The following is a 25,082-nucleotide window of genomic DNA, read 5'->3' as shown; positions in this document are numbered from 1 at the left end:
TTCTTTGCCAGTTCCTCCTGATGCACATTGATCCTATCACAGAATTATCCCCAAAGAAGACTTCCAGTGGGGACTTTACATCACCTCTGAGAGTGAGGATGAATCTGGATTTTGTAGTTCCTTTTACTGAAGTGTGTCAGTGGAAGGCTTTGGGAGTGAGTTAAATGGGAGTTCAAGGAGGCACACACATGGCATTTACTTCAACCACACCACCCAGGGTCCTATAACTTAAAGAATTACCAAAATGCAGATTATTGGACCCACTCTGCTTTGGTTTTTGTTTGTTTCTTTGGTACATTCTCTGACTACGTAGCCTGGTCTAAGTGCTGGGATCATAGAACCGGTTATACCTGGCTTCTGGCTTCTGATTTTCACCCTGATGCCAATTAAAAGCACCCTTGAACCTTGGAATATTTTATCTTGGTTATAAAATGATGTTACAAGCTATACTTATTTAATACAACTGATAAATTAAGAGAAGGAATTATTTCTAGATATGACTCTAAAGTCTTGTAACATTGTCTTTCTTTTTTCTTAATATGAGTATTAAAATAAGCATTTTAAATTACAAAGACAAAGATAAACATGCAATTTATCATGGGAAGCTCTCTTTAAGTGCTCTGGTATGAAATCTGCATGTGAAAAAGTCCCATCAGAGATTTAGGAACTGCATTCCAGAATGTTCTTTCAATGCTGCTTTCTTGATATTTTCCTCTTGTGTTTATTACTATATATAATATATATATTATTATTATCTTGTGGTTATTAGCACAGATGTTTTGAGAAGAATATATATTTAATTCAAACACATGTTAGTATGGCTGTCTTTTGTTCTCCAGCATCGCCAATGCTGCTGGAGCAATGTAGGTTATTAATAGTTCTGTGATCTGATGAGTTTTGATGTCACCCTGCTGTGGGGGTTGAACAAACCCTCCATCTCGAAATGGATGTCTTCCTCCTAGCTGATTTTTGTGTTTGTCTCTTCCTGCAGATGTGTGCAAGCGAGGCACAGTGACTGTGAAGCCATCCCCTGTGATTCCCCTTGGGTCAGCTGCCAATATTTCCTGCTCTTTGAATCCCAAACACGGCTGTTCTCCTCCTTCTAATTCTCAAACATTAATCCTCTTCAGGGTTGATAGAAGGGTCCATTTACACTATGGTAACTCCTCCACTTTTCAAGTCACCAACCTTCCCCTTGGTGTGACCTTATTCGTCTGCAAATTGGACTGTGGCAGGAGCCAGCACCCAGTGTGTGGGGTGGAGATCTCAGTTGGTGGTGAGCACTCCTTTCTGAACTCTTAGGAAGTTGTGTGTGTGTGTGTGTGTGTGTGTGTGTGTGTGTATTTGACATGACGTAAATAGAACCCAAACATCAGACAGATTTCTTTGTTCTTCCATAACATTAAGTATTTTATTGTGAGAGCAGCATGAGAATCTTGGTGTGAAAAGGCCAGAAATCAACAGAATTGGGATCTTATTTAGCAGCTCTTATTTAGTCTCTCCCCAGCTCTGGACCTTCACTCTCTCTCACTTCTTCTCCTTTTTCCTTTCCTCTTTCTCTGGCCATTGGGAGAATTTGCTTACTCTCTGCCTTTGGCTCTGCGGCTAGATTGCCACACCCTCTTGATTTAGGGAAACTGGTTCAAAGCTACAAGCTCCTGAAGAGATGGGAGAGTGTCTCTTCCAACTTGCATCCCAGGCAGGCAGCACACTGGGGAGCACCTCCTCTCCCCTCACTTATTGCACAGCAAGTAGTTTTTCCATCTCCACTCACCCATGAGGAGTGGCTGTCACACGCCTGGAAATTTGCCCAATGCAAAACTGATAGGCTAATACTTCAAAACGGGACCTGAGAGTGAGGAAAGGCGCTAGGAAATACAGTTAATGCATCATTTAGTATTGGAATGGTTCTAGAAAAAGTGTCATTAATTTCACCATTGTGCAAACAGCATAAAGTAATCTTAAGCTAAAATGGCATCGCCAGGTGACAACATCTCACAGAAACACTGTTCCAAATGTGATCTGTAGACTGAAACACCATTATGTGTACATGATGGTACATCATGGTGATGTTACTAAGCTGACAAGGCCTTGGCAGAAAATACTGCTAACTGTTTGGACACTTAAGGACATTTCCGGGAAAAGCATATGGAAACACACTAGCAAGAAAAGGGGAAAAGCCTTTACCTAGCTCCTTATTGGTCCAAGTTTTCCCCACAGGAACTCTTTTACGCTACTGGCTTGTGTAGTTTGACACTCCAGGCAACTGCTAAGAGGAAAAAACTAAAACATCACAACTGGCCTCTGCGACATGAGCACAGGGAAGCCCGCAGACCCCTGCCTGCTGTTCCCAGCCAGCAGCCCACAGCTTCTCGGGTCCAGCTAGGCAAGCTGCTGAACATGGTTGGGCCCTGAAGGATTCTATAGCTCTTTAGCCTCCATTATTCTGGAGGTATATATGCCTAAATACACATATGCAAGGAAATGCTTATTATTTTAGCAAAAGGAATGATTTATTATTTTATTAAATAGAACCATGAGTGCTATATATCATTATACCCAGTCAATAGAACTAAATGCTGAGATGCTAACTTGTCCAAAACCACCCAACGAACACTACTGTGTACGTATCTGTGGTGGATGCTAGCAAAAAAAAGAAAAGAAAAAATGATATTTTCCCCATCAGTTACAGCTTTGGAAAAGATGGGGAGGATTTTGCAGTGTGCACTTTTTAATCTTGCCAAAGGCACATCGATCTGCATGGGAGTCTCAGTACAGTATTAGAATAGGGTGGCTGTTCAACTCAGTGTTTTCTTAAAGCCCTCCGTTAATTCTGTTCTTGCAGAGGACCTGGGTTCAATTCCCAGCACCCACATGGAGGTTCCTAACCATCTATAACTCCAGTTCCAAGGAATTTGACACCCTCTTCTGTATTCTGTGACATGCAAATGGTGCCTGGATACACACACAGACAAAACACCCATGCTCACCCCCTTTCCTTGACATATAACAAAAATGTTTGATACTGATGAAAGCCATGTAAGATAGAACATATACAAAACAGACAAAGGGGAAAATAGACCCCCTTTGCCTTGCATAACTTTGTTTCAACAGCCAGGCCTATGTCTGGCGACTAGAAGCTGTGAACATCTGTATGCGTAAGCTGTACCTGCTCATAAAGTGCTCCAAGCAATACAGGGTCTCGGGCAGCATATTTCACGTGCGTGGAGACAAAGACAATTGTTGTTGTTGTCTTTTAATTTGTCACTGATGATAGAGATTTGTTTTTGTTTGTTTGTTTTTGTTTCTTTGTTGAGATGGGGTTGATCTATGTAGCTCAGGCTACTCTTGAATTCACAGTCCTCCTGCATCAGTCTCCTGAGTGAGGAAATTATAGGTGTGTGCCACCATGCCTGGCTTAAAATTTCTTATAATGAGTTGCTATTTCTCTGGCATTGTGGGTCTCCCTGGAGTAATAGATGTTTGTCTTTCCACACACACACACACACAAAAAAAAGGTAGAATTATAGCTTACCAGCCACACCTGAACTGGACCCCTGATTCTGCCCTTCATCGTTTTGTAGTCTGGGCCAGATGTTTTCCTAAGTCTTAGTTTCTTCTTTGATAAAGTGAAAAATAATCTTACCTACTTTGTGGAGTTCTCTGGCAGGGAGCTGGCACAGGGCTTAGGCTATAAGAAGTGATCAATAGTCATCACTATTGCTTTAATTATTAGAGAAAATTCATGCCTTGGAAGCAAATATGAACATGTTAGAATATGACTTCATGTAGACTTGTGGGCATGTGGAAGAAATTATCAATATACTGCAAATAATAATAATGTGATCTTGAGATCACCTACAGAATATTTCAAACTCCAAGTCTTGCTCTTCCTTTTTAAAGTTGCTCCAGAGCCACCTCGAAACATATCATGCATCCAGAAAGGAGAACATGGGACTGTGACCTGCACCTGGGACCCTGGACAAGATACTCATCTGAAAACCCACTACACTTTACAGTGAGTAAGGGACTATGTGGCTGTTTTGTATATGTTCTATCTTACATGGCTTTCATCAGTATCAAACATTTTTGTTATATGTCAAGGAAAAACAGCAATAGCTTCCTCACCTAGAATTTAAATACTGTTCCCAGTGTCTGTCAGTGAGAGCTGCCCCAGTCATTTGAAATATGAGGCCTGATATCTTGGTCCTACATTCTCATTCAAGGTTTTCTTTGGGTCATCCAAGACCTCGGTCAAGATGGTTTCCCTGCAATTGGGTTGAGCTGGCTGTGTAAAACCCCACTCCTCTGCAATCTTACACTCTTGGGCATCATGATACATAAATGGACTTCTCCTTGGAGGAATTACATTTTAAAATACAGTTGGCTGGTGTAAGAGTCCACAAGAAGAGGGGATATGAGGAGCCTCCCTTCCTGGAATATATCCCATAATCCCATCACAAGTCCAGCTATGCCTAGGTGGATAGGAGATAGAAAAGACAATGGGACCGGGATTGGAGTCTTCCTACCACTGTACTGTGAGCTCACGCCGTACTTTCATCCAATGGAGGTCAGATCCTCAAAGGTCCTTTGGATTAAGGTTGGATCTGCCTTGAGGAGCTGAGATAACAGCCAGTTTTGGGGGAATTGAACAGTGTAGGCAAATACCCCTCTACAAGAGCATTCATTTAAAAAGATTTCAGTCGTACCAAAAAATGGGGAAGGAGGAGACATGGTCTTATACATAAGAACAGGATTCAAGTATATCCCCTAGTAATAAGACCAGCCTTGAAATGTGTCTGGAATTTTTGATGTTAGAACATTGTATTCTTTTGTAGTAATTTCAGGAACCAGCATGTAAAGTATATTGCTAAACAGCCTTGTGTTTGGGTTACAGGTTAACTGGACCAAACAATGTGACCTGTCAGGGCCTATGCAGCTGTCAGAAATGTAGTCATTTGAATCTTGGAACCACTCTAACTTCTGATTTAGCTGAATCCACGTTCACAGTCAGTGTCACTGCCATCAATGACCTTGGAAACTCTTCTTCATTTCCATTTACATTCACATTCTTGGACATAGGTAAATTTGCAGTTTCTCAGGTTCGTTTACTGGCACATGAAAAGTGTCTTAAAGCTCACTCAAATCCTCTGTGTGTAGTTGTTTTAAAGGAGACAGGAGCTGATGGAAAGCAACCAATGGGTACAGACAAAGTTCGTGGCTTTTTTGATGCATGTAAAAGAAGGACTGGCCTGTGGCCATGTAGAGGTGGCTGCAGAATGGGACCTTCAACTTCATTCTCTTAGAGAAGTCAAGAGTTTCTGACTTCTTCCCATGACAGAAGCATCTGCCACCACTAACTGAAGAGTGTCCCGGGAGGTCTTACAGGTGTCCTTTTATCCCATTGGCTACCCCCATTGTGCACACTGTGCATACAATGTGCCAAGATACAGATGTATCTTCTCTGAGAATGCTAGCCTCTAGCTCTCGTCCCTGGAAACTGTAACGAACCAGTCCCAGCAACGTGTGAACAATAGAACTGGCCTAGCTAAATTAGAGGCCAAGCTCAAGCATCCCAACTGGCAACCATCCAGATGGACCTACCTGTCTATCCTGCCTATAGTTCCTACTCACACCGTGTCTCTCTCCCTTCCTGTGGTACCTCTTTGCTATTTGCATACCTATTTGCTCTCCACCATTCTCCTCATCCACCTTCTGTCTTTTGAAAAACTGTGTGTACACCACCATCTTTTCCTGTGCTTTTCTGGTTTTCCTGTATTTTTGCTTTGCTTTGAATTTTCCTAACATTTTTTTCTCTTGAAGTGGTCACTACTCGCCACCTCTGCCTTTGCAGTCCTTGGCATACTGTTTTCTTTAAATCCAGTAAGTGAGGTCAACACATCCACTACTTGGTAAAGATGAGGTTGGGTTAAGGGCAATTATCTCAATGGCTGAGAAGTGAAACCAACATTTTAAATAGCTTATGTCAGTACTTAAAGCAATAGCCGATCATAAAGCCTAACTTGAACATTTTGGTTTGTTTCGGTTACCAGTGAGGCCTCTTCCTCCGTGGGACATCAGAATCAATTTTCTAAATGTTTCTGGGAGCAGATGTATCCTGCAGTGGAAAGATGAGCAGCAAGTGGTGTGCAATCGACTCAGATACCGGCCTCGGAACAGCAGGTCCTGGAATATGGTAAGAGTGTTCAGAGGGAAGGGAGAAAATCAGTAAGGGCCTCAACATTGCTGCACAGACTTGTCATGTCAACAAAGCAGGGAGTTTAAGAACTTTAAGCCTGGAAACACATATTGGAAATCCATCAGAAAGTTGTTCATACTTCTGTGTGCTTTTTAAAAAATTTGTGTGTACAAGCATTTCCCTTGCATATATGTGCACCTTGTGCCCCCAGAGGCCCAAAGAGAGCATCAGATCCCCTGAGGCTGGAGTTGCAGGTTGTTCTGAGACACCATATGGGTGCTAGGAACCAAAACTTGGTCCTCTGCAAAGGCAGCACGTGCTCTTAATCACTGAGCCATCTCTCTGGGTTTTTTAGAAACATTGGAGGGGCTGGAGAGATGGCTCAGTGGTTGAGGGCACTGGCTGCTCTTCCAGAGGACCTGGGTTCAATTCCCAAGCAACCATATGGCAGCTCACAACTGTCTGTAACTCCAGGTCCGGAGGATCTGGCACCCTTGCACAGACATACATGCAGGCAAAATACCACTGTACATAAAATAAAAATAAATCATTAAAATATGATAAATTCTAAGAAAAGAAGAAAGAAAGAAAGAAAGAAAGAAAGAAAGAAAGAAAGAAAGAAAGAAAGAAAGAAAGAAAGAAAGAAAGAAAGAAAGTGAGTCAAGCAGTGGTGGCACATGCCTTTAATCCCAGCACTTGGGAGGCAGAGGCAGAGGGATCTCTGTGAGTTCAAGGCCAGCCTGGTCTACATAGTGAGTTCCAAGACAGCCAGAGCTACACAGAGAAACCCTGTCTTGAAACAAACAAAAAAAGAAAAGAAAGAAAGATTGGGGTAGGGGAGATGGGTCCGTGAGTAAAGAGCTTGCTGAGCAAGTGTGAGGACCTGACTTTGGATCCTCAGAACCCTTACTAAAAAGTGGGGCGTGGCAGCATATGCATGTGATCCTAGCACTGACATAGAGACAGGGACCTCTGGAGGGCACTGGCCAGCTCTCCCAGTCAGTCAGTGAGAGCCAGCTTCAGTGAGAAACTTTCCTCAAAAAAAAAAGAAGAAGAAGAAGAAGAAGAAGAAGAAGAAGAAGAAGAAGAAGAAGAAGAAGAAGAAGAAGAAGAAAAGAAAAGAAATACGGTGGAGAAGCAGTTGAGGAAGACACTTAACAATGACCTCGGGTCTCACATGTACATACACATGCAAAGACACATGTATGATGCCCCCCACACAATGCACACTTATGAACAAGCATGCACACACACACACACACACACACACACACACACACATGAAATATTTTGATCCCTGATCTTGAATTTTATTTTCATTGTTCATTTTTGTTTATTTACTTATTTATGTGGTGGTGTGGAGGGAGGGAGAGAGGGGGGGCATGGAGCAAGGAGTGGGAGGCATGTAGAGGTCAGAGGACAGCTGATGGGAGTTGGCTCCACCATAGAGATCTTGGGGATCAAAATCAAGATGTCAGACTTGTCAGCAAGCCCCTTTACCCACTGAGCAATCTCAAGACATCCTTAAAGTCTTTTCTTTAAACAGCAGGTTTGGTTGGTTGATTGGTTGTTTGGTTTTAGGGGTGCTGGGAATTGAACCCAAAGCCTTGCCTGTATCAAACAGGTGTTCTGCCACTGTGCTACTTCCCAACCCTTACATTTTATTTTGCTGTTGTTGTTGTTGTTGTTGTTGTGTGTGTGTGTGTGTGTGTGTGTACATGTGTGCTGCAGTGTATATGTGGAGGTCAGAGGTCAACTTTTGGGAGTACATCTTCTCCTCCCACAGTGAGTCCTGGGTGTGGAACTCAGGTCATGAGGCGTACCCAGCAAGCACCTTTACCTGCTGAGTGATCTCACAGGCCCTTAGTCTGACTGTTTTAAGCCAAGGGCTTTTATAAACCTATTTTTAATAAATAATTTGTTTTTCCTTATTCTTCTATCCCCTTTCTCGTTTTTCTTTTTTAACATTAAGAACATATTGGAAAGAAATATTCGAGTATGTACTCAAAGGCTTATATGGAACTAGATATTCCCAAGGAAAGGATTGCAGTTTGATATATTAGGCACTACACTGTGTGTGTGTCGATTGGGGGGAAGGGGGTGTTGGGAGTGCATATGTGTCATGTGGAGGTCAGAGAATGACCTTGAGTGTCAGTCCCCCCCTTTCAATTACACCTCATTTGAGACAGGGTGTGTTTCTGTTCTCAGATGCATACAACAGGTGAGTGGTCCATGAGCTTGTAGCATTCTCCGGTCTCCTGAACTACCTCACTGCTTGAGCCTGGTATTACAAGTGCCTGTGCCTGGATTTACACATGTCCTGGAGATTTGACTCGGACCCTCACATTTGATCAGCAAGAACTTTACCCACTGAGCCGTTTTCCCAACCTGGCACTACCATTTTTTATAATAATACTTTTTTAAAAACATAGGATTATGATTCCTTTAAGAATTTTTGTAAAGTACAGTGGCTTATGATAATACAAAGGGATTGGCTCCACATATAGTTGAGACTCAAGAGAACATGAAGGCGCACGCCTTCAATTCCAGCATTAGGAGGCAGAGGCAGGTGGATCTCAGTGAGTTCAAGGCCAGCCTGGCCTACAAAGTGAGTTCCAGGACAGCTAGGACTATTACACAAAGAAACCCTGTCTCAAAAAAAACAAAGAACAAAGAGAGCGAGAGAGAGAGAGAGAGAGAGAGAGAGAGAGAGAGAGAGAGAGAGAGACAGAGACAGAGACAGAGAGACAGAGAGACAGAGAGACAGAGAGACAGAGAGACAGAGAGAGAACAGTACTAACATTTTTTTCCTGAAACCAGTTTTATGTCTATGGTGTAGAAATTTTCCACGTGGCTTTAAAAACAGATTTTTGGACTAGTGTGATGGCACATACCTATAATCCCAGTACTCTGAAGGCTGAGAGAAAGGATAGAGTTCTAGGCCCGTCTGTGCTGTGTACTGTGTGTGCCTGTTGCCCATGGAAGCCAGAAGAGGGAGGATCCCATGAGACTGGAGTTACAGACAGTTGTGAGCCACCATGTGGTACTAGGAATTGGACCCTGGTCATCTGCAAGAATAGCCAATGCTCTTAACCAGTGAGACATCTCTCCAGCCCCCAACAGACAGACTCTTAATCTCTAGAGATTTTTTCTTAAGAGAAACTACTATATTAGATGAACATCTCATATGCAGTAACCTTACAATTATTCATTCTCATTGAATGGTAGATCCAGAGAATTAAAAGGTCATCTCATCTAGATTGTCCTTTCAAGTTGAAATTCTCTGTATCAGGCTGGAGAAATACCTCAGCAGCAGAGGACCTGGCTTCAGTTCCCAGCACCCGCACTGGGTGACTTACAACTGCATATAATGTCAGTTCCAAGGGATCTGATGCCCTCTTCTGACTGGCCTCCTCGGACCTCCTGCACACATGTGGTGTACATCCAAACACTCAGGCGCATACATACATGCATACATACACACATACATACATACATGCATGCATACATACATACATACATACATCTAAAAATTCTTTGCATTATCCTTTCTGTATATGAGCTTTGTACATGCTGAGGACATGCTGCACCACCGAGCTGTCTCCTCTTTAAGTCCATTTGCTACTAATGGGCACTTTAGCGACCTTGTCTGCGCTGCTGTTCTGTTCTGTACTACAAGATTGCCTTAATGAGTAAGAGCATGTATTTGTCACTAGAGCCTGTGGAGGGTAGAGTAGAAGGAGGAGACTGAGGAAAGGAGTGACATCAGGCTCGCCCTTAGCACATTAACACCAAAACAGCTGGAGTAACCTATGATGTACTTCAAAGCAATCAAAAGAGTGTGAACATGTTTACTATTTTCAGGTTTTTTTTAATGCCTATGGTTGTTGTGCGTAATTTATTTCTGTGTACCACACGCATGTTTGGTGCCTACAGAGGCCAGAAGAGGGCATCTGATTGGATCCCCAGGAACTGGAGTTATAGATGGTTGTGAGCTGCCATGCGAGTCCTGGGAATGGAAACCAGGTTCCCTGCAAGAGCAGCCAGTGCTCTTAATCCCTGAGCCATCTCTCCGGTCTCGATGCTTACTGTTTTGTGAGGAGAGGAGCCTTAGCTCCTTGCCTTGGCCGTTGCATACCCTCTGCCCATACTGGACTGGCATAATACACAATCCACTCTCTAAAAATGCACAAGCATTGTCTCTCAGTGTAACAAATCTCATCTGATTCAAGGTTAACACTACAAATGCCAAAGGAAGACACAGCCTACAAGATCTGACACCGTTTACAGAGTATGAATTTCAGATTTCCTCCAAGCTACATCTCTCTAAAGGAAGCTGGAGCGACTGGAGTAAGTCACTGACAACACGAACGCCCGAGGAAGGTAGGCATCCAGCCAAAAATGAGGTGGAGGAAGCAGAAAAAGGGGGTGGGAAGAGGCAAAGTCTCCCTTGGAGTAGACTCTTCCAGGGCATGGGCTACAGAAACTGCCCAGGAAGGTACGTTTATGGTGCTAAGCAGTTGAGCATGAGGCCGGTCCTACCCCTGTTCTCCATCAGTCAAACCATGGCTTTGTTAGTGTTCAATTAAGTGTGTTCTTATTCCTCTTTCTGTCTCAGTACCTGTTATTCCCCAAAGCTGTAGCCAGTAATCAATCTCATTTCTTTGATGTATTTTATCTCTTTGGTTGTTTGAAAATTATAAATGATTATTTAGAAACTATAAACCATACTAAAAGTTTGAAAGAATTTCTGAAGACAGTATCCTGAAATAAAAGGAATGTCCAACAATCCTCTTTCTTCAAATGCTGCATTGCACTTCTTCAAGCCTATGATGTTATCCTGCCTAAAGGAGCCCCGTTGTGCCAGGACTAGGAGCAGCATAACCAGTTCAAGTCTTTATCTAATTAATGGGCTTTTCCTTTTGATAATTATTGAGAAGTCAATTTCATTGAAATATGAGCAAACATTTTATTGAAACAGAAATTCTTACATAATCTTTCTGTCATATTAACAAATTGTTCTCATTTTTATTAGTTCCTTAAGAGTTTTGTGTAATATATTTTGATCATATATATCACTCCCTCCCCCAACTCCTTCCAGATTCATAACTAACCCACACAATTATGTCTTCTTTTTCCTGTTTGTTTGTTTGTTTTAAAAACCCATGAAGCTCCATTCGTGCTGCCCATATACTCTAGGATGTGTGGCCTCCACTGGAGAGTGGTCAACCCACTGAGAGCCACACACCTTTAGAGAAACCTGACTCTCCCTCTCCCAGCAGTTATCAGTTGCCAAGAGCTCCTCAGCAGGAGGCGGGACTCCATGCTTGCCTCCCCTCTCCGCGCTGGAACTTCATCTGGCTTGAGCTTGTGCAGCTCTTGTGCATGCTGTCTCAACCACTGTGAATTCAAATGGGCACCGGCCCTGTGGTGTCTGGAAAACACTTCCTTCCCAATAGTAACAACCCTTGAATTCACAAGAATCCTGTTTCGTTTTGTTTCTTTAAGCACTCGGTAGTGGCATAGTATAGAACTTTTCATACTCTTGTGGGGTATTCATTCACCAGAGAAGATTGCTCGGACATGGGTTTAAGCCAAGAGAAATTCTATTAGCCGGCCATTGACAACACTGGGTGTTCAGGATCCCGGTGCAGCCCTGAGCCTTTCTCAGGGTGAGCTCTTAAGCACAAAAACCATGTTCTGGGTTGACACAGTTCAGTTAACATGAACAGTTAGCCAGAAGCAGAACTACAGAAGCTAAAAAGCAAGGTCAAAACATTTTGAGACTTCCCCAGAACTATATGGGCTTTGATGGATTAGGTCTTTGTTTTAGTTGTGGCCAGTGGTGCTGTCTACATGCTGAGTTTAACAGCCTGAATGGTACTTCCATCATGGAGTCAGTTGTGCTAAGGTTTGGGGGCCTAATCAGGTCTGAGACACTGTTATGATACTTCATGTAAATTTAAATCAAAGAAAAATTACAGGAATGTAATCAATTGCTTATTACTATCTAGAGTTTTGTTTTGTGAGACAAATTCTTACTGGATGGCTTGGAACTCACTATGTAGACCTGGGTGGCCTTGAACTCACAGAAATCTGCCTGCTTCTGCTTCCCAAGTGCTAGAATTAAAAATGTGCACTGCCACACCCAGCTGGAGTTTTTATAATACTGATGTGAACATCTAAGTGATTATTTATGAAGGTGGGAGTATGTGTATATGGGAAGCAGCCTTGTGATTGAGCTGCACTCTTTGAGCTTCTAATAGTTGGGGGTTTTGTTGGTTTTGTTTGTTTGTTTTAAGACAGAGTCTCACTCTGTAGTTCTGTCTAGCCTGGAACTCAATATGTAGACCAGGCTGACCTCGAACTCAGAGACCACCCCACTGCCTTTGCCTCCTGAGTGCTGGGATTAAAGGTATGTGCCACCACAACCCATTTCTTAATAGTCTTTTGGTAATTGATGACCTATCAGTGATGAGCTGGTGGCATCCAAGGCCCCAGAGAGGCCTGATACCTACTATGAGACTATTACACCCAATATAGAGTTTGGATAATAATCTTCATGTCTTTTGGTAATTGCATTTCTCCATGTAAGAAAATATTTAAAATGGATTTATCTAGTGAGTGATAATACCTCGTTTTCTGACTAAAGATCACATTAGTGACCCACGTGCCCCTCTGTGTTCCAGAGATTTTTCTTTGCACTCTTTAATGTAGTTGGAGTAATGTTGGTTTGTTTTTTTGTTTGTTTCAATACATGGTTTCCCTGTGTGGTCCTGGCTGTCCTGGAACTTGCTCTTTAGACCAGGCTGGCCTCAAACTCAGAGATCTGCCCCGGCCAGCGGGGTGTCAACGGGGGCGACCCACCTGTAGGAGAGAATGAAAGGGACAGGGAGACACGAGAGAAGACAGCAAGACAGTGTTCTGATCAAGCTGCAAATTTTATTCTCCTCAGCAAGGCTTATATAGCATGGGAGGGGGAGGGGGCAGGAAGGAGGGAAGGGGTGCATGACATGCCCTACGTGCAGGTGAAGGGAGACGTGCAAGTCATTAGGGTGTTGTGCTAGGTGGTAAGGTCACTGGTCAGGGCCCATTGTTCTGTTGCTATGCTACCTGACCTACCTGACCCGTTCTTTATCTTTGGGGGCATCTGGTTTAGGGCAGGGGCTTGTTCTCTGGCCTAGCTAGTACTTTTCCATGGTCCATGTTTGGTCCCTGACAGAGATCCATCTGCCTCTGCCTCCTGAGTGCTGCGATTAAAGGCATGCACCACTCCCCTCAGTGTGAAGTAATATTTTTTTAAATACTTCATAGACTTGATTTTGTTTGTACAGTGCAGATAAGATTTTTCAAAGGGTCATATTTGATATTCAAATCCAAAAGACTATATGGGTCTAGACATCTGTAAGCTACATTATTACATCACATGGGTCCAAGCTATAAACTACAGAACCTCAAGGCTTATGAATCCTTGTCATTTACACACAGATTAATGGCTTACTTAGATGTATTGAAAAGGATTTATTTTTATTTTTTTTTTAGCACTTACCTGATAAATTCAGACTTCTCCAAGGCAAGCTAGTAACTCTAATATGCTATAAATAAGCCACCAGTCACTGTGAGGCTTATGTGTGTTCAGAGCAGGGCAGACACTCAGAGAACTGAGGCGTGGTTTACCTCGGCCTGTAGGCTTCCTTTCGATGTCTGCGTCTTGCTTCTCTGTGTTTGATCTTTCTGTGGGTACTCGCTGCTCTTACTTTAAGCTTTGTGGTTGACACCCCTTACCACTCTTTTCTGTCATCAGTTTCTTTTTGAAACACCAACTGACGTAAACCTAAACGTGTGAAAATTTTTTTAACACTTCTTCCTTTTAACCCTTCTAAGTGTCTAGTCATACGTAACTCACTTTACTCTCTGAAACTGTGAATGATTTGTGAGAGGGTTCTTTTTCTGAGGGCTAAACTTCTAAAACCTGGGAGGAGCATCGTGTCCCCCGGTGGCCCAGGTGTGGCTATTTGTGTCGTTCCAACTGAGTGAAGACTCTCTTCACTGCACGTGGGCCCCTTCCTTGGGTGTTAAATTTGACTCCTGTCCTGGTCTTCAGAGAAATGACCACTAAGGAAGGGGAGGAGGAAGGAAACCATGTCACTTTCTGAGAAACAGTTTCTCATTCAGCATCCATCAAAAGCAGTATTGACTCTGGGGACTTGAAGCCAAATTTTCTTTCTAGTGAGAGAACATTCATACATTTGAGCTCAAAAGTATGCAGACCTGTGCACACGCAACAGTCACAACACCTAGCAGAAGGCTCCACTAAGATGAATAGGCCTCCTTTTAGGTATGTGACTCTCTGTGTACAGGTTTGAGTGCTACTCGCTTCAATGAATTTGGGGGATTAATTATGGAGGCATGGCATGCTTATCTTCAGATCAGAGTGGCAAAGAAGTGCCTCATGTCGTTCTGACAGCACAGATGAGTGAAAAATGCCCAAGAGAGAGAGATTCAGCAACCCATTACAGCCACCCTTCCTCACATTGAGAAGCCAGGAAATTCATTCATTCACTCATATGTTATACTAAACTATTATCACCATTAGGGTAGATGTGAACAATTAAATACCAGAGTTATTCTAACATCTTAGAAAACAAGCCTTTCATCACAGTGAAGCTTGGGAGTTAGCAATCGGTTTATCTGCAGATCCAGGAAGTTAATACTTGTAGCTTTGTAGACCATGTAGTCTCTGCAATTATTAAAAGTCATTCTTGAAGCAGCTAAGTAGCATTGGCATCGATCAGAGATGTGACTGGATTCCAAAAAACTCCATATATGAGTACCAACATTTGAATTTTACGTAATTTCCATGTAAATTGATATTTCTGATGTTATAACCATTTAAAAATGCCAAGCAACTATTATTGTTTACAACTATACAAAAACAAGAATCAGGCTGGAATTGGCTCACAAGCCTTGGTTGTCAACCCCTAGAATAAGCTCAGAGATTATCATGCTTCTATCTCTTTGCCTAAGGTTGGAGAAAATGAGAATGAAGGTCTTCGTATACTACTAAAAGGATTCGCATGCAAACATTTCGTTGGGGAAGTCATTTTTGATCTAGCCGGAGTCCAGACCCTTGCCTCTTTTTCAGTCTTCCCTAAGGTTGCCCCTGTCTCTAAGGAAATAAATGCCTGTGCTCAGTTATTTGATACACGATGGCCACCCCAGTACTGGAAAGTGCTTTCTGTTGTAATAGAAAGCGTGGCCTACAAGAAATGTGTTTGCATCAGGAGCTACAGCTTGTGCTGGGACATAACGACAACCAGTCAGAACTTCAGACTCCAGGAGTTGCAATTTATCTTGAAAGGATATAGCAAAATTCCTGGGGGAGGCAACACCAAGGTTAAGCATAACCCCAAAGAGGAATCTGGTAGCCTTTTTACATTTCTTCACTGCTAAAAACTAAAGTTCGTGTTCCCATAAAACTCATATAATGAAGCTCTGCTCTGGTCCCTGATAGGATAGAATTAGGAGGTGAGACTTTTGCCAGTAACTGGATTATGAGTATGAAGATGTCGAAAGGAGAGGAAAACAGATCTGTCTCCTACTCACCCACTTCCTGTGTGAGGATTCAGCAAGAAGACAGCCACACCAAGCAGGCTCTCACTAGGTTCAGATCTAACAGCACCTTGATTTTCACTTCCCAGCCTCTAGAACCATACAAACAGACGTATGTTGTTCAAGCCATCCATCCTATAGATTCGGTTCACAGCAGTCTGACACAAGGTGCTTTGTCTGGGATTTACAGTCTTCAAGGTCTTGCAGTGAGGAAAGGAGCAATTGCCCTCTTGAAATGTGTAATGTGCTTGAGTTCTCGGAAATCTCATGGTCTTGGTTTTTTGTTGGTCTCTTGCGCTATCTTTCTCTTCTTGTTCTCATCTGTGATCTCATCACAAGTAGGACAACATTAGCACTTCCAGATTCAACACTTGTCTTAAATTCTGTCACATTACCAATATGTTCTTTTCCTGTCATGTCTTCCCACTGGTCGCACTGTCCCGGGCTGTGTATTTCTCATCCATGTGTCTCTAAACAACATCTAGCGTTCCTTGTTTGAGCTTTCTGAAAGTTGCACTCTCTGTATTACCTACAACCCGCTTTTCCCATCATTAATCTAATTCCTTCATAGTAGAGTGGATGAAGCAGCAGGAGACAGCTTGAAACCTTGGTTTCCTCAGCACTTTCTCACACATAATCATGTCTCCAGAAAAATCTGTGCATCGGAAAAATAGAATAGAAACAACTTCTTGACTTGGGATGCTAAGAAATGCAACGAAATGAGAGCGAAGAAGTATCCACTAGACCTGGTGACTGGGACAGCCTGTAGCTGTGCGATCAGTGTGCATGGAGGAAGGGATGTCACATAACATGGGCAGAGAGTGCATGTGGAGTGCGGGAATGAAGGCAGCCACAATGCTCAACTCTTTCTAAAAAGTTCTGTGAAAGACAGAGATGGGGGCAGTAGCGGAAAAGTATAGGCTATTAAGAAATTCCTTGTTTTTCTCTTGGGGATCAGACCCAATGCAGTACATTTGCAAGAGAATGATGAGGGTCTGAGGGAGGGGCCGCTGGTGATCCAGGGAAGGCAGTCTGAGTCCTGTGCTGGAGAGCACCACTAAAACTTCATTTACATTTGTTCTGGAGTTTGTAGAGGGAGCGTCAGTGCAGAATTTGATTCCCAGTCTGTAATAATCTGTTAGGTGCTGGATCTTTAACAAGCAATCTAGTGAGCAATACCTTTAAATCTGTTGCCAATATGTAATTAGTTGAAGGTGTTATTGCTGTGAACAAGCCAACTGGTTGGATACTGAACACGCCCAATCCTAATTACATGGTCAATGCCTGGACGATGTAATTTGTGGAACGTTCAATACAGATCTTTGTTCACTATAGCAAACTGCAAGAGGGAAAGCAGGCTCTTTGGAGATAGCAAGAGCTGGCTGCAGCTCTCAGCTCTGAGTCTTTTGTCGATCTGGTCTTTGCCAAGCTCCTTGTCCACAGCTGTACAGCAGATGTCATCACGTGAGTCTGCTATATCAGAAGAGGGCTCAGTGAGACCATGTACATGGCAGTGGCTAAGCTTTCCCTTGCACTTCGCAGTGGTTAGTGTCAGTTGCCTGTACTTTTTAATTCTTGGGACATGAACTCTCAGATACAAGGCCCAGGCTCAGTTCCTGTGGCACTCTTTCATGTCCTGAAGAACTGAAAGCATGTCAGAATGCTTTATGAAAGCTTTTCTCATCTTGTTGTCTTTGCTGAAAGAGCAATGTTACCCCTAATAGGAAGAGAGAAGGGAGAAAGGGGCTTTAGATAAATTAAAAAAAAAAGCAAAACACAACACACAAACACACACACACACACACACACACACACACACACACACACACACACACAAGTAGAAGGCAGAAGAGAGAGAGAAGAACCATAGAAGAGATCCACCTGATGGGGAATGTGAATTTCATAGAGAAGTCACAAGCTTTTTCAGAGCCAAGTCACTGCCTGCTGCAAAGCCCAGACCAGGAGATAGGATCAAATAGACCCATGCTCAGAGCCTGACTTCTGTAACTATTAATTGTTAAGTTTCTTAACCACTCAGCCGCTCAGTCTTCAAATGAGAAAAATAGCAACAGCTAAACACCCCGTGGCGTTACTCTTCATCTAAATCCTCAGAACAGCCCCCATGATAGAGAGCCATCAACACCATTTGACAGCTGAGGAAACCTGCTAAAGGGTGTGTCTGCTAAAGGTCACACAGCAGGGTTCTGTGGTAGACAGCCTGGTTCCCTGGTACCCCTTGCACTCCATCTCCAATGCCAGCAGGACATGAGGAAGGTGGTGCTGTGAAGAGCCCAGTAGACCCTTGAAGGGTGCTGGCACAGGGCTGCCCCGCTTTGCCTTACCTTTCCCAATGCTAGTCTCTCCCCAGCTGTGTAGCTTTTGTTATCCACGTAGCAGGCAGCAGGCGTTACTATGCTAGAAAGTTTGTTCCGGCTGAGAGGAACTACACTCCAGAAGGAATCCCAGTGCGGCCTCACCTCAAACACACTGCAAGTTCCCTGTGAAGGAAGATGGGTTGGGTGACAGCAGATAACTTCAGTGGTTGGTTGTAACGGTTGTACTCCTGTCTAAAAGCAAATCTGTCAAGTAGGAGAGAAAAACACACATACCCACATACACACGTACACACACATACACACAAACACATACACACACATACATACACACACGTACACACACACACACACACACACACACACACACACACACACACACACACTCTGCACAGGGCTGATTATTCTCTTTTTCAAGTGTGTTTACTTGGCTGGAGAGATGGCTCAGAGGTTAAGAGCACTGGCTGTTCTTCCAGAGGTCCTGAGTTCAATTCCCAGCAACCACATGGTGGCTCACAACCATCTACAATGAGATATGGTGCCCTCTTCTGGCCTGCAGGCTGAACACTCAAGTGTGTTTGCTTTTCTCAAGTTCAGTTGTACTATATTCAACCATTGTCTTGTAGCTTGATGCTTATTTCTTCTATTTGTTCAGCTTGTGTTTTGACATCAAATGAATAACATTGCCTGGTTTGTTCCTTCGTCACTGAACAACACTTACTACGTCCTAAATACTCTACTCAGCATTGTGGCTTCTAAGTAAAGGAGATGTGCCTTTGCTCCAAGTAGATCACACCAAATAACCACACTTCGGTCTCAGTTTAGGACTGGGGTAAAGATAAGGCTTGCTATTTGTACTTGTGTTTTGTGTTCTTACAATACCTTGGTTTCCTTTATGTCCTTGCTTTCCCACATTCCAATAAAATAAATAAATAATCACACATACCTTGAGTTTTTTAACTTAAATACTTATGAACAAATGAAATGTGAGTTAATATATTTTAAAGGTAAGTGAGGAAATAAATTTTCTTAGTATTTTTAATTTTTTTCTCTTCAAAGTATCCATCTTTTCTTTCTTTTACTTTTGTGCCAAAGGTATACATGTTTGCTTTTAAATAAAACAGGAAATACTAGATTACAGTGAAAATTGAAATTAGCCTATAATCCTATTTCCAGAATTATCTATTGACTTCTAAAGGTTTTCTACTGTGTATATATCTATATTTACGTGAATATGTGCTTTTCACCCCTCCCTCCATCAGAGCCTGTTGGGACATTAGACATCTGGTACATGAAACAGAACATCGGCTCTAACAAACAACAGATCTCTCTTTTCTGGAAGGTAAGCTTTCAATTTGAAACTCAAGGAGAGTATATACTTAATAGAGTATGAGAACATGTCCTTCTGCTTCCATTGTGGCTTCGATATGGCACTTTAGGGACATGGGAGCTCAGATGATTCCGTGATACCTGACTTAATGTCATCAGCACTCCATTTGAGTTCCCTCTTCCAATGTTCACATTCTCGCTTCATCCCACTTCCGTGACCAGCATTTCTGTCTCTAAACTATACCCTCCCCTTAGCCACCACTCCTCCAAAACTGTGCTCCGCAGAGACTTTCTGTCTTATTGAGTCATCCTCAGGGAAGAAAAGATGAGAAAATTGAGAGTGTGGGTGTTTAGGAATTTTTCCCACAGTTGTTCAAAGAGCAAAGGTTTTAAGAAGTTGAAAATAACCTAAATGGTAATGGAAAGTGACCCTCCTCAGCGGGAACAACAGAACACTAGAACCCGCCTTTCTTATGAAGAAGCAAAGTTGCATCTGGGCTGAAAGCCAGTATCACTACCTCATTTAATTTTCTCAACTGCCGTGGGTTAGGTACCAGATAGGAATATCTAAAAAACCAGAGGAAGGTAGTGCATGCCTAGGGTCATCCAGTCACTAGGTGGAGACGGGGACTCGAGAGCCTCTCTAAATCTTTTTCTACTACTTGATGAGTCATCTTGGTTGAGTCAAAATACTGTTTGAATTCAGCTATGACTGCATGCTCACAGGACAAGGTTTCCAGGTGAGGTGTACTATATTTTATTTCTCAAAGCTCCTTCCCACCTCCCCCTACCACACACACACACACACACACACACAGTGTCTGGTACAAGAGAATCCCTTAAAAATAACTTGTTGCATCATGACCAAGCCCTTCACTTTGAAACTAACATTGCAGTTCAAAATGAAGCTGCTTCCAAGAACAATGTTCAAAGTAAGATATGCTGAGAGCCATAATTTGTAAATGAAAAATCCAGATTGGATGTTTTATAATAAGGCCCAAGTGGTACTGCACTGGAGGGAGGGCTCGAGGGCATGCATATGAGGGTTCTTTAACAACACTGGAACACCCCATAACTGCAAAGAGGGGCACCCAGGAAGTTCAAAGTAGAACTCCACCAGCCTGTGAAGGCAATGACAGAGTGTTATTCTTGAATGAAAGGAAATGTGAAATTGGTCTTATACTTTTATAGGGTGTTTATGTTGAGTGGGTGCAACCCCTGTAGGGAGAAAGTGTGTGTAGGTACAGGTGTAAGTGTACTCCCATGAATATCTGTGGGTGGGTGGGTGGGTGCATTATGAGATTGTGTCATGTATGTATGTATGAATGTGTTTGTATGGATATAAGGATGAGTATGTACATAGGAGTTTGTATATATAAGGGAGTGACTTGTGAGCCTATATGTAGGAATGAATGTGTGCATGCAGGTAAGTGTGTATATGAGTGAGGATGTGAGTGGGTAGAAGGTTTACATATGTGGGTAGAAGGTAGCATAAAGTGTGTAGATGTGTATCTATGTGAATGTGTGGTGTGCTAAGATGCAGAAGGCTTTACTTCACTGTTATGTTTCCACAGTTCATCATTTTCTCGTATTTCAGTTTCTCCTGAAAACTCCACTTCCTTAAAAAATATCTGTACTTTGTAATATTTTTATTATTGTTGCATGTGTACACATGCACAGATGTGTGTATAGAAGTCAGAAGACTTGGGGGAATCAGTTCTTCCCTTCCACCATGTGGGTTACAGGGATCAAACTCAGTTCATCAGCCATGGTGGTAGTGCCTTTTCCTGCTTTCACCATCTCACTGGCCCAATAGCCTGTACTTTTGTTTATTCATAACTATTTTAAAAAGTAGGCCCTATCTTGAAGCCCAAAAGTTTTAGGTAATCTAAGAAATGGAAGAAATGCAGTACAGAAGAAATGCTGTAGAATCTGTGGCAGGTTCTGCACTTGTGTGGCCATACACCAGGAGCATCCTGTAAGCCACTTCCTATTATCCAATGCTTCATGCCATTTGCTCTGACTGCACACCTGTTTGAGCCCATGACTCCTGTGTGCCTTTCTCCCACAGCACACATCCTTTAAAGGAAAACTCTCTTCAATGTGTAGGTTTAGATGGAGCCTGAAAGAAACATGGCAATGTGTTAAAGTCACATTGGCCTTTGTACTTGCCTCTTAATTTCCTCAGTATTGACCACAAAAATTATGGTTGAGGCCCACTGATATGGGAGAGCAACATCTGTGTCCAGATGAAGCTCTATCACTGCCTGGAGGGCCAGCATTCAGCAGCACAGGGTATGCCAAAAAAAAAAAAATCCATGAATGTAGTGAGAGCTAAATTTTTCTATCTGAGGGGGTAATAAGAAAGAAAACACACTCTTTCTGGTGGTAACTGTCTCTTCTAGTTCATCTTGAAAAAAATCTCTCCTCTCCTAATGATCTCTCTGTCTCCACACGGCTACATCTCTCTTCTACACAGCTACACACCTCTCTTCACACATCTCTCTTCTACATATCTCTCTCCTATACATCTATCTTCATCTCTCTCACAGGAGAAACTCTGGACAAATATATGAGTTACATTTTGAGGGTCAAATAACATTTTTTTGAGTAAACAATAAAGAAACAGAGCCATTTTGTAACATATGAGAAATCACAGGCTAGAGAAGTCACACTGACTGGGCATGGTGAGTAACCATGGCAACTCTTAGCTATTAGCCAAGTTCCCTGATGCACACTCTGTAAAGTAAGCATGTAAAGTTGAGTGGTCAGTGTTCCTTGAAAGAGAGTGACATTTCACAGGGCGGTGGTGGCGCATGACTTTAATCCCAGCACTCAGGAGGCAGAGCCAGGCGGATCTCTGAGTTCGAGGCCAGCCTGGGCTACCAAGTGAGTTCCAGGAAAGGCGCAAAGCTACACAGAGAAACCTTGTCTCGAAAAACCAAAAAAAGAGAGAGAGAGAGAGAGAGAGAGAGAGAGAGACATTGAAATTCGGGACCTAAACAATAAACAGTTAGTTGGCTGAACCTTGAGCCTTGTATCACAAAAGTGAGATTAGGAGTGTGTGCAGAGAGTCAGTTGCCAAGAAAATCTGTGCAGGGAGTTACGTCATTAATGTTATTAGCCAGGCTTTTGCAAGCAAAGCAGTGGCACTAAAGTTGTTTCATGCCTGACCTTGGTTCAACAATTAGACACCTGGGGGTTTGTCCTTGTGCATTTCATTTGCAGGGGCAACGAGTCTGCTTTGAATTTGCTCTAAGGTCTTAAATCAGCTAATTGTGTAAAATCTACAACTGTCTTTGTAGCTGAGAACATTGTCATTTTCCTATGTCAGTCTGAGCTATGAAAAATATCCTGGTATTATTTCAATTCATCAAAATTATATAGCTTAAGAAGAAATAATCTTCCTGACCATCCACAGATATATGTGTGCCCAGTAGATGGAACATGTATATGAGATAAACACACAGGCAATGGGGAAAATAACCATAGCTGTTTTTAGGGAAGAAATGTAGTGGCACATGAAAAAAAAATAACAGACAGAAGCAATCAGTTTTCAGAGGTTCCTCCATCAGAGAGTTATTCATCTGGTGGGTCGACACCTGAATTACTGATTGCCATCTGTTGTATTTATGTCACAGCCCATGACAAAGCTCTGATTGCTCAGGAGCTCATCCATTCTGCCATCCAAACAAGTGAGCAAGCAACTCAGAGCTAGACATTTGCTGCCTGGTAGGATATGGAAGCCCCACCCAGGCCTTGCATCCCAAAGTTCACAGACCATCAGGGGAACAGACATAGGAGCAGGGTGATAAGGATATTTGTGGGTTAAGGAAGAGTTCAAGTGTGAACAGAAAGGCATTCTGATCCATCACCCAATAGATCAGGAATAAACAGTGAGAAGCAGGGAAAGGATGTCACAGCCAGTAAGACTAGAGCTAGACCAAGAAGCATGAGTTCCCAGGACAAGGATGACATTTGTTGGGAGACCTGGGACTGAAACTTCATTATGGAAAGCACCACCTTGGTGAAACATTGCCCTGTGGAAATGGAAGACAGACAAGCCACTTAACTTATTTAGAGATTGTTTTTAGTTTCAGGGATTGTATTATTGTTCATTATTTGAGACAAGGCTTCCCTGTGCATCCCAGGTTGACTTTGAACTCACTATGGAGTCTAGGCAGCTTAGAACTTGCAGCAATCCACCTGCCTCGGGTTCCTAAGTGCTGAGATTACAGACCTTCTCAAAACAACGACAACACACAAAAAGCAGCAACAAGAGTGCCCTGGGGTTTCCATTGCTGCTACAAACACAATGACCAAAAGACAAGTTGGGGAGGACAAGATTTATTTGGCTTACACTTCAACATTGCTCTTCATCACTGAAGAATGGGACAGGAACTCAAACAGAGCAGATCCTGGAGGCAGCAGCTGATGCTGAGGCCATGGAGAAGTGCTGCTTATTAGCTTGCTTCCCCCTGACTTGCTTAGCCTGCTCTCTTATAGAACCTAGGACCACCAGCCCAGCGATGGCATCACCCACCATAAGTTGGACCCTCCCCCATTGATCACTAATTGAGAAAATGCCTTACATCTGGATCACATGGAGGCATTTCCTCAACTGAGGCTCCTTCATCTCTGATGACTCTAGCTTGTTTCAAGTTGACACATAAAACCAGCCAGGACAACTGGCCCCTTGTCAACTTACCACGCAAACCCATCACTATTGAGCCACAACTCTTCCTTTCTTATTTATCCCCAAGTTCTCACATTAAAAATCATAAATAATTTTAAAAGTCCCACAGTCTTTACAAATTCAAACATATTAAAATTTCAGTCTCTTTAAAATATACAATGTCTTTTAAAAGTTCAAGTCTTTCAGTTGTGAGCTCCTTTAAAACTCAAAATTAAATTAAATTAAATACCTTCTTCAAGAGAGAAGAACCAGGGCACCATCACAATCTGAATCAAGTCAAATCAAACTCAAACAGTATAAATAACTCAATGTCCAATTATCTGGGATTCATTCTTGATCTTCTAGACTCCTGAAAAGGGCTATGGTCACCTCTCTAGCTCTACCCTCTGCAGCACACACAGGTTGTCTTCTAAGCTCCGGCTGGCTCCACTCCACTGCTGCTACTGTTCTTAGTGGTCTTCCCATGATACTGGCATCTCCAAAACACTGGGATCTTGTGATGCAACTGGGCTGCACTTTCACCAATAGCCTCTCATAGGCTTTCCTCATGGTGCCAAGCCTCAACGTCCTGGGCCTTCAATTGCCATCAAGGCCGCACCTGCACCAAAGGCCTCTCCTGGCCTCTCACAGTGACAAAGCCTCAGCAGCTCTCCAATGACCCCTTCATACCTTTAAAACTAGTACCACTTTTGACTCTTATACATTACCAAGTCCAGCTGCCAGCACAAGATACAACCTTGGCCACCTCTGGAACACACCTTCTCTGTGCTCTCAGGAAACACTTCTCAGATTTCACCTCAGTGATGCTGGTCTCTTCTTAATCACCACCAATTTCTTAGCTCCAGCCAACCAGCATCAAGTATCCCAGCAAATCAAAATATTGCTTTAGTAGTTCTGGTATCTTGTTGATCAC

The 25,082-nt window shown here is 42.8% G+C and overlaps 1 protein-coding gene across 1 annotated transcript in view; it reads left to right on the top strand.

The window, feature by feature from the left end:
• The first annotated feature begins 847 nt into the window (after window positions 1-847).
• The window catches only part of Il12rb2 (interleukin 12 receptor subunit beta 2), a 69,234-nt gene continuing 44,999 nt past the window's right edge, over window positions 848-25,082 (top strand). The window contains exons 1-7 of the mRNA XM_059257055.1: window positions 848-863; window positions 992-1,276; window positions 3,904-4,018; window positions 4,898-5,082; window positions 6,054-6,196; window positions 10,432-10,582; window positions 19,407-19,486. Coding sequence (XP_059113038.1) covers window positions 848-863; window positions 992-1,276; window positions 3,904-4,018; window positions 4,898-5,082; window positions 6,054-6,196; window positions 10,432-10,582; window positions 19,407-19,486 — 975 coding nt within the window. The remainder of the gene's footprint in view (window positions 864-991; window positions 1,277-3,903; window positions 4,019-4,897; window positions 5,083-6,053; window positions 6,197-10,431; window positions 10,583-19,406; window positions 19,487-25,082) is intronic.

Source organism: Peromyscus eremicus, chromosome 3, assembly GCF_949786415.1.
Source record: "Peromyscus eremicus chromosome 3, PerEre_H2_v1, whole genome shotgun sequence".
Lineage (NCBI taxonomy): Eukaryota > Metazoa > Chordata > Mammalia > Rodentia > Cricetidae > Peromyscus > Peromyscus eremicus.
The sequence above is the reverse complement of the archived record's forward strand: the minus strand, read 5'-3'. Positions and strand labels throughout refer to the sequence as shown.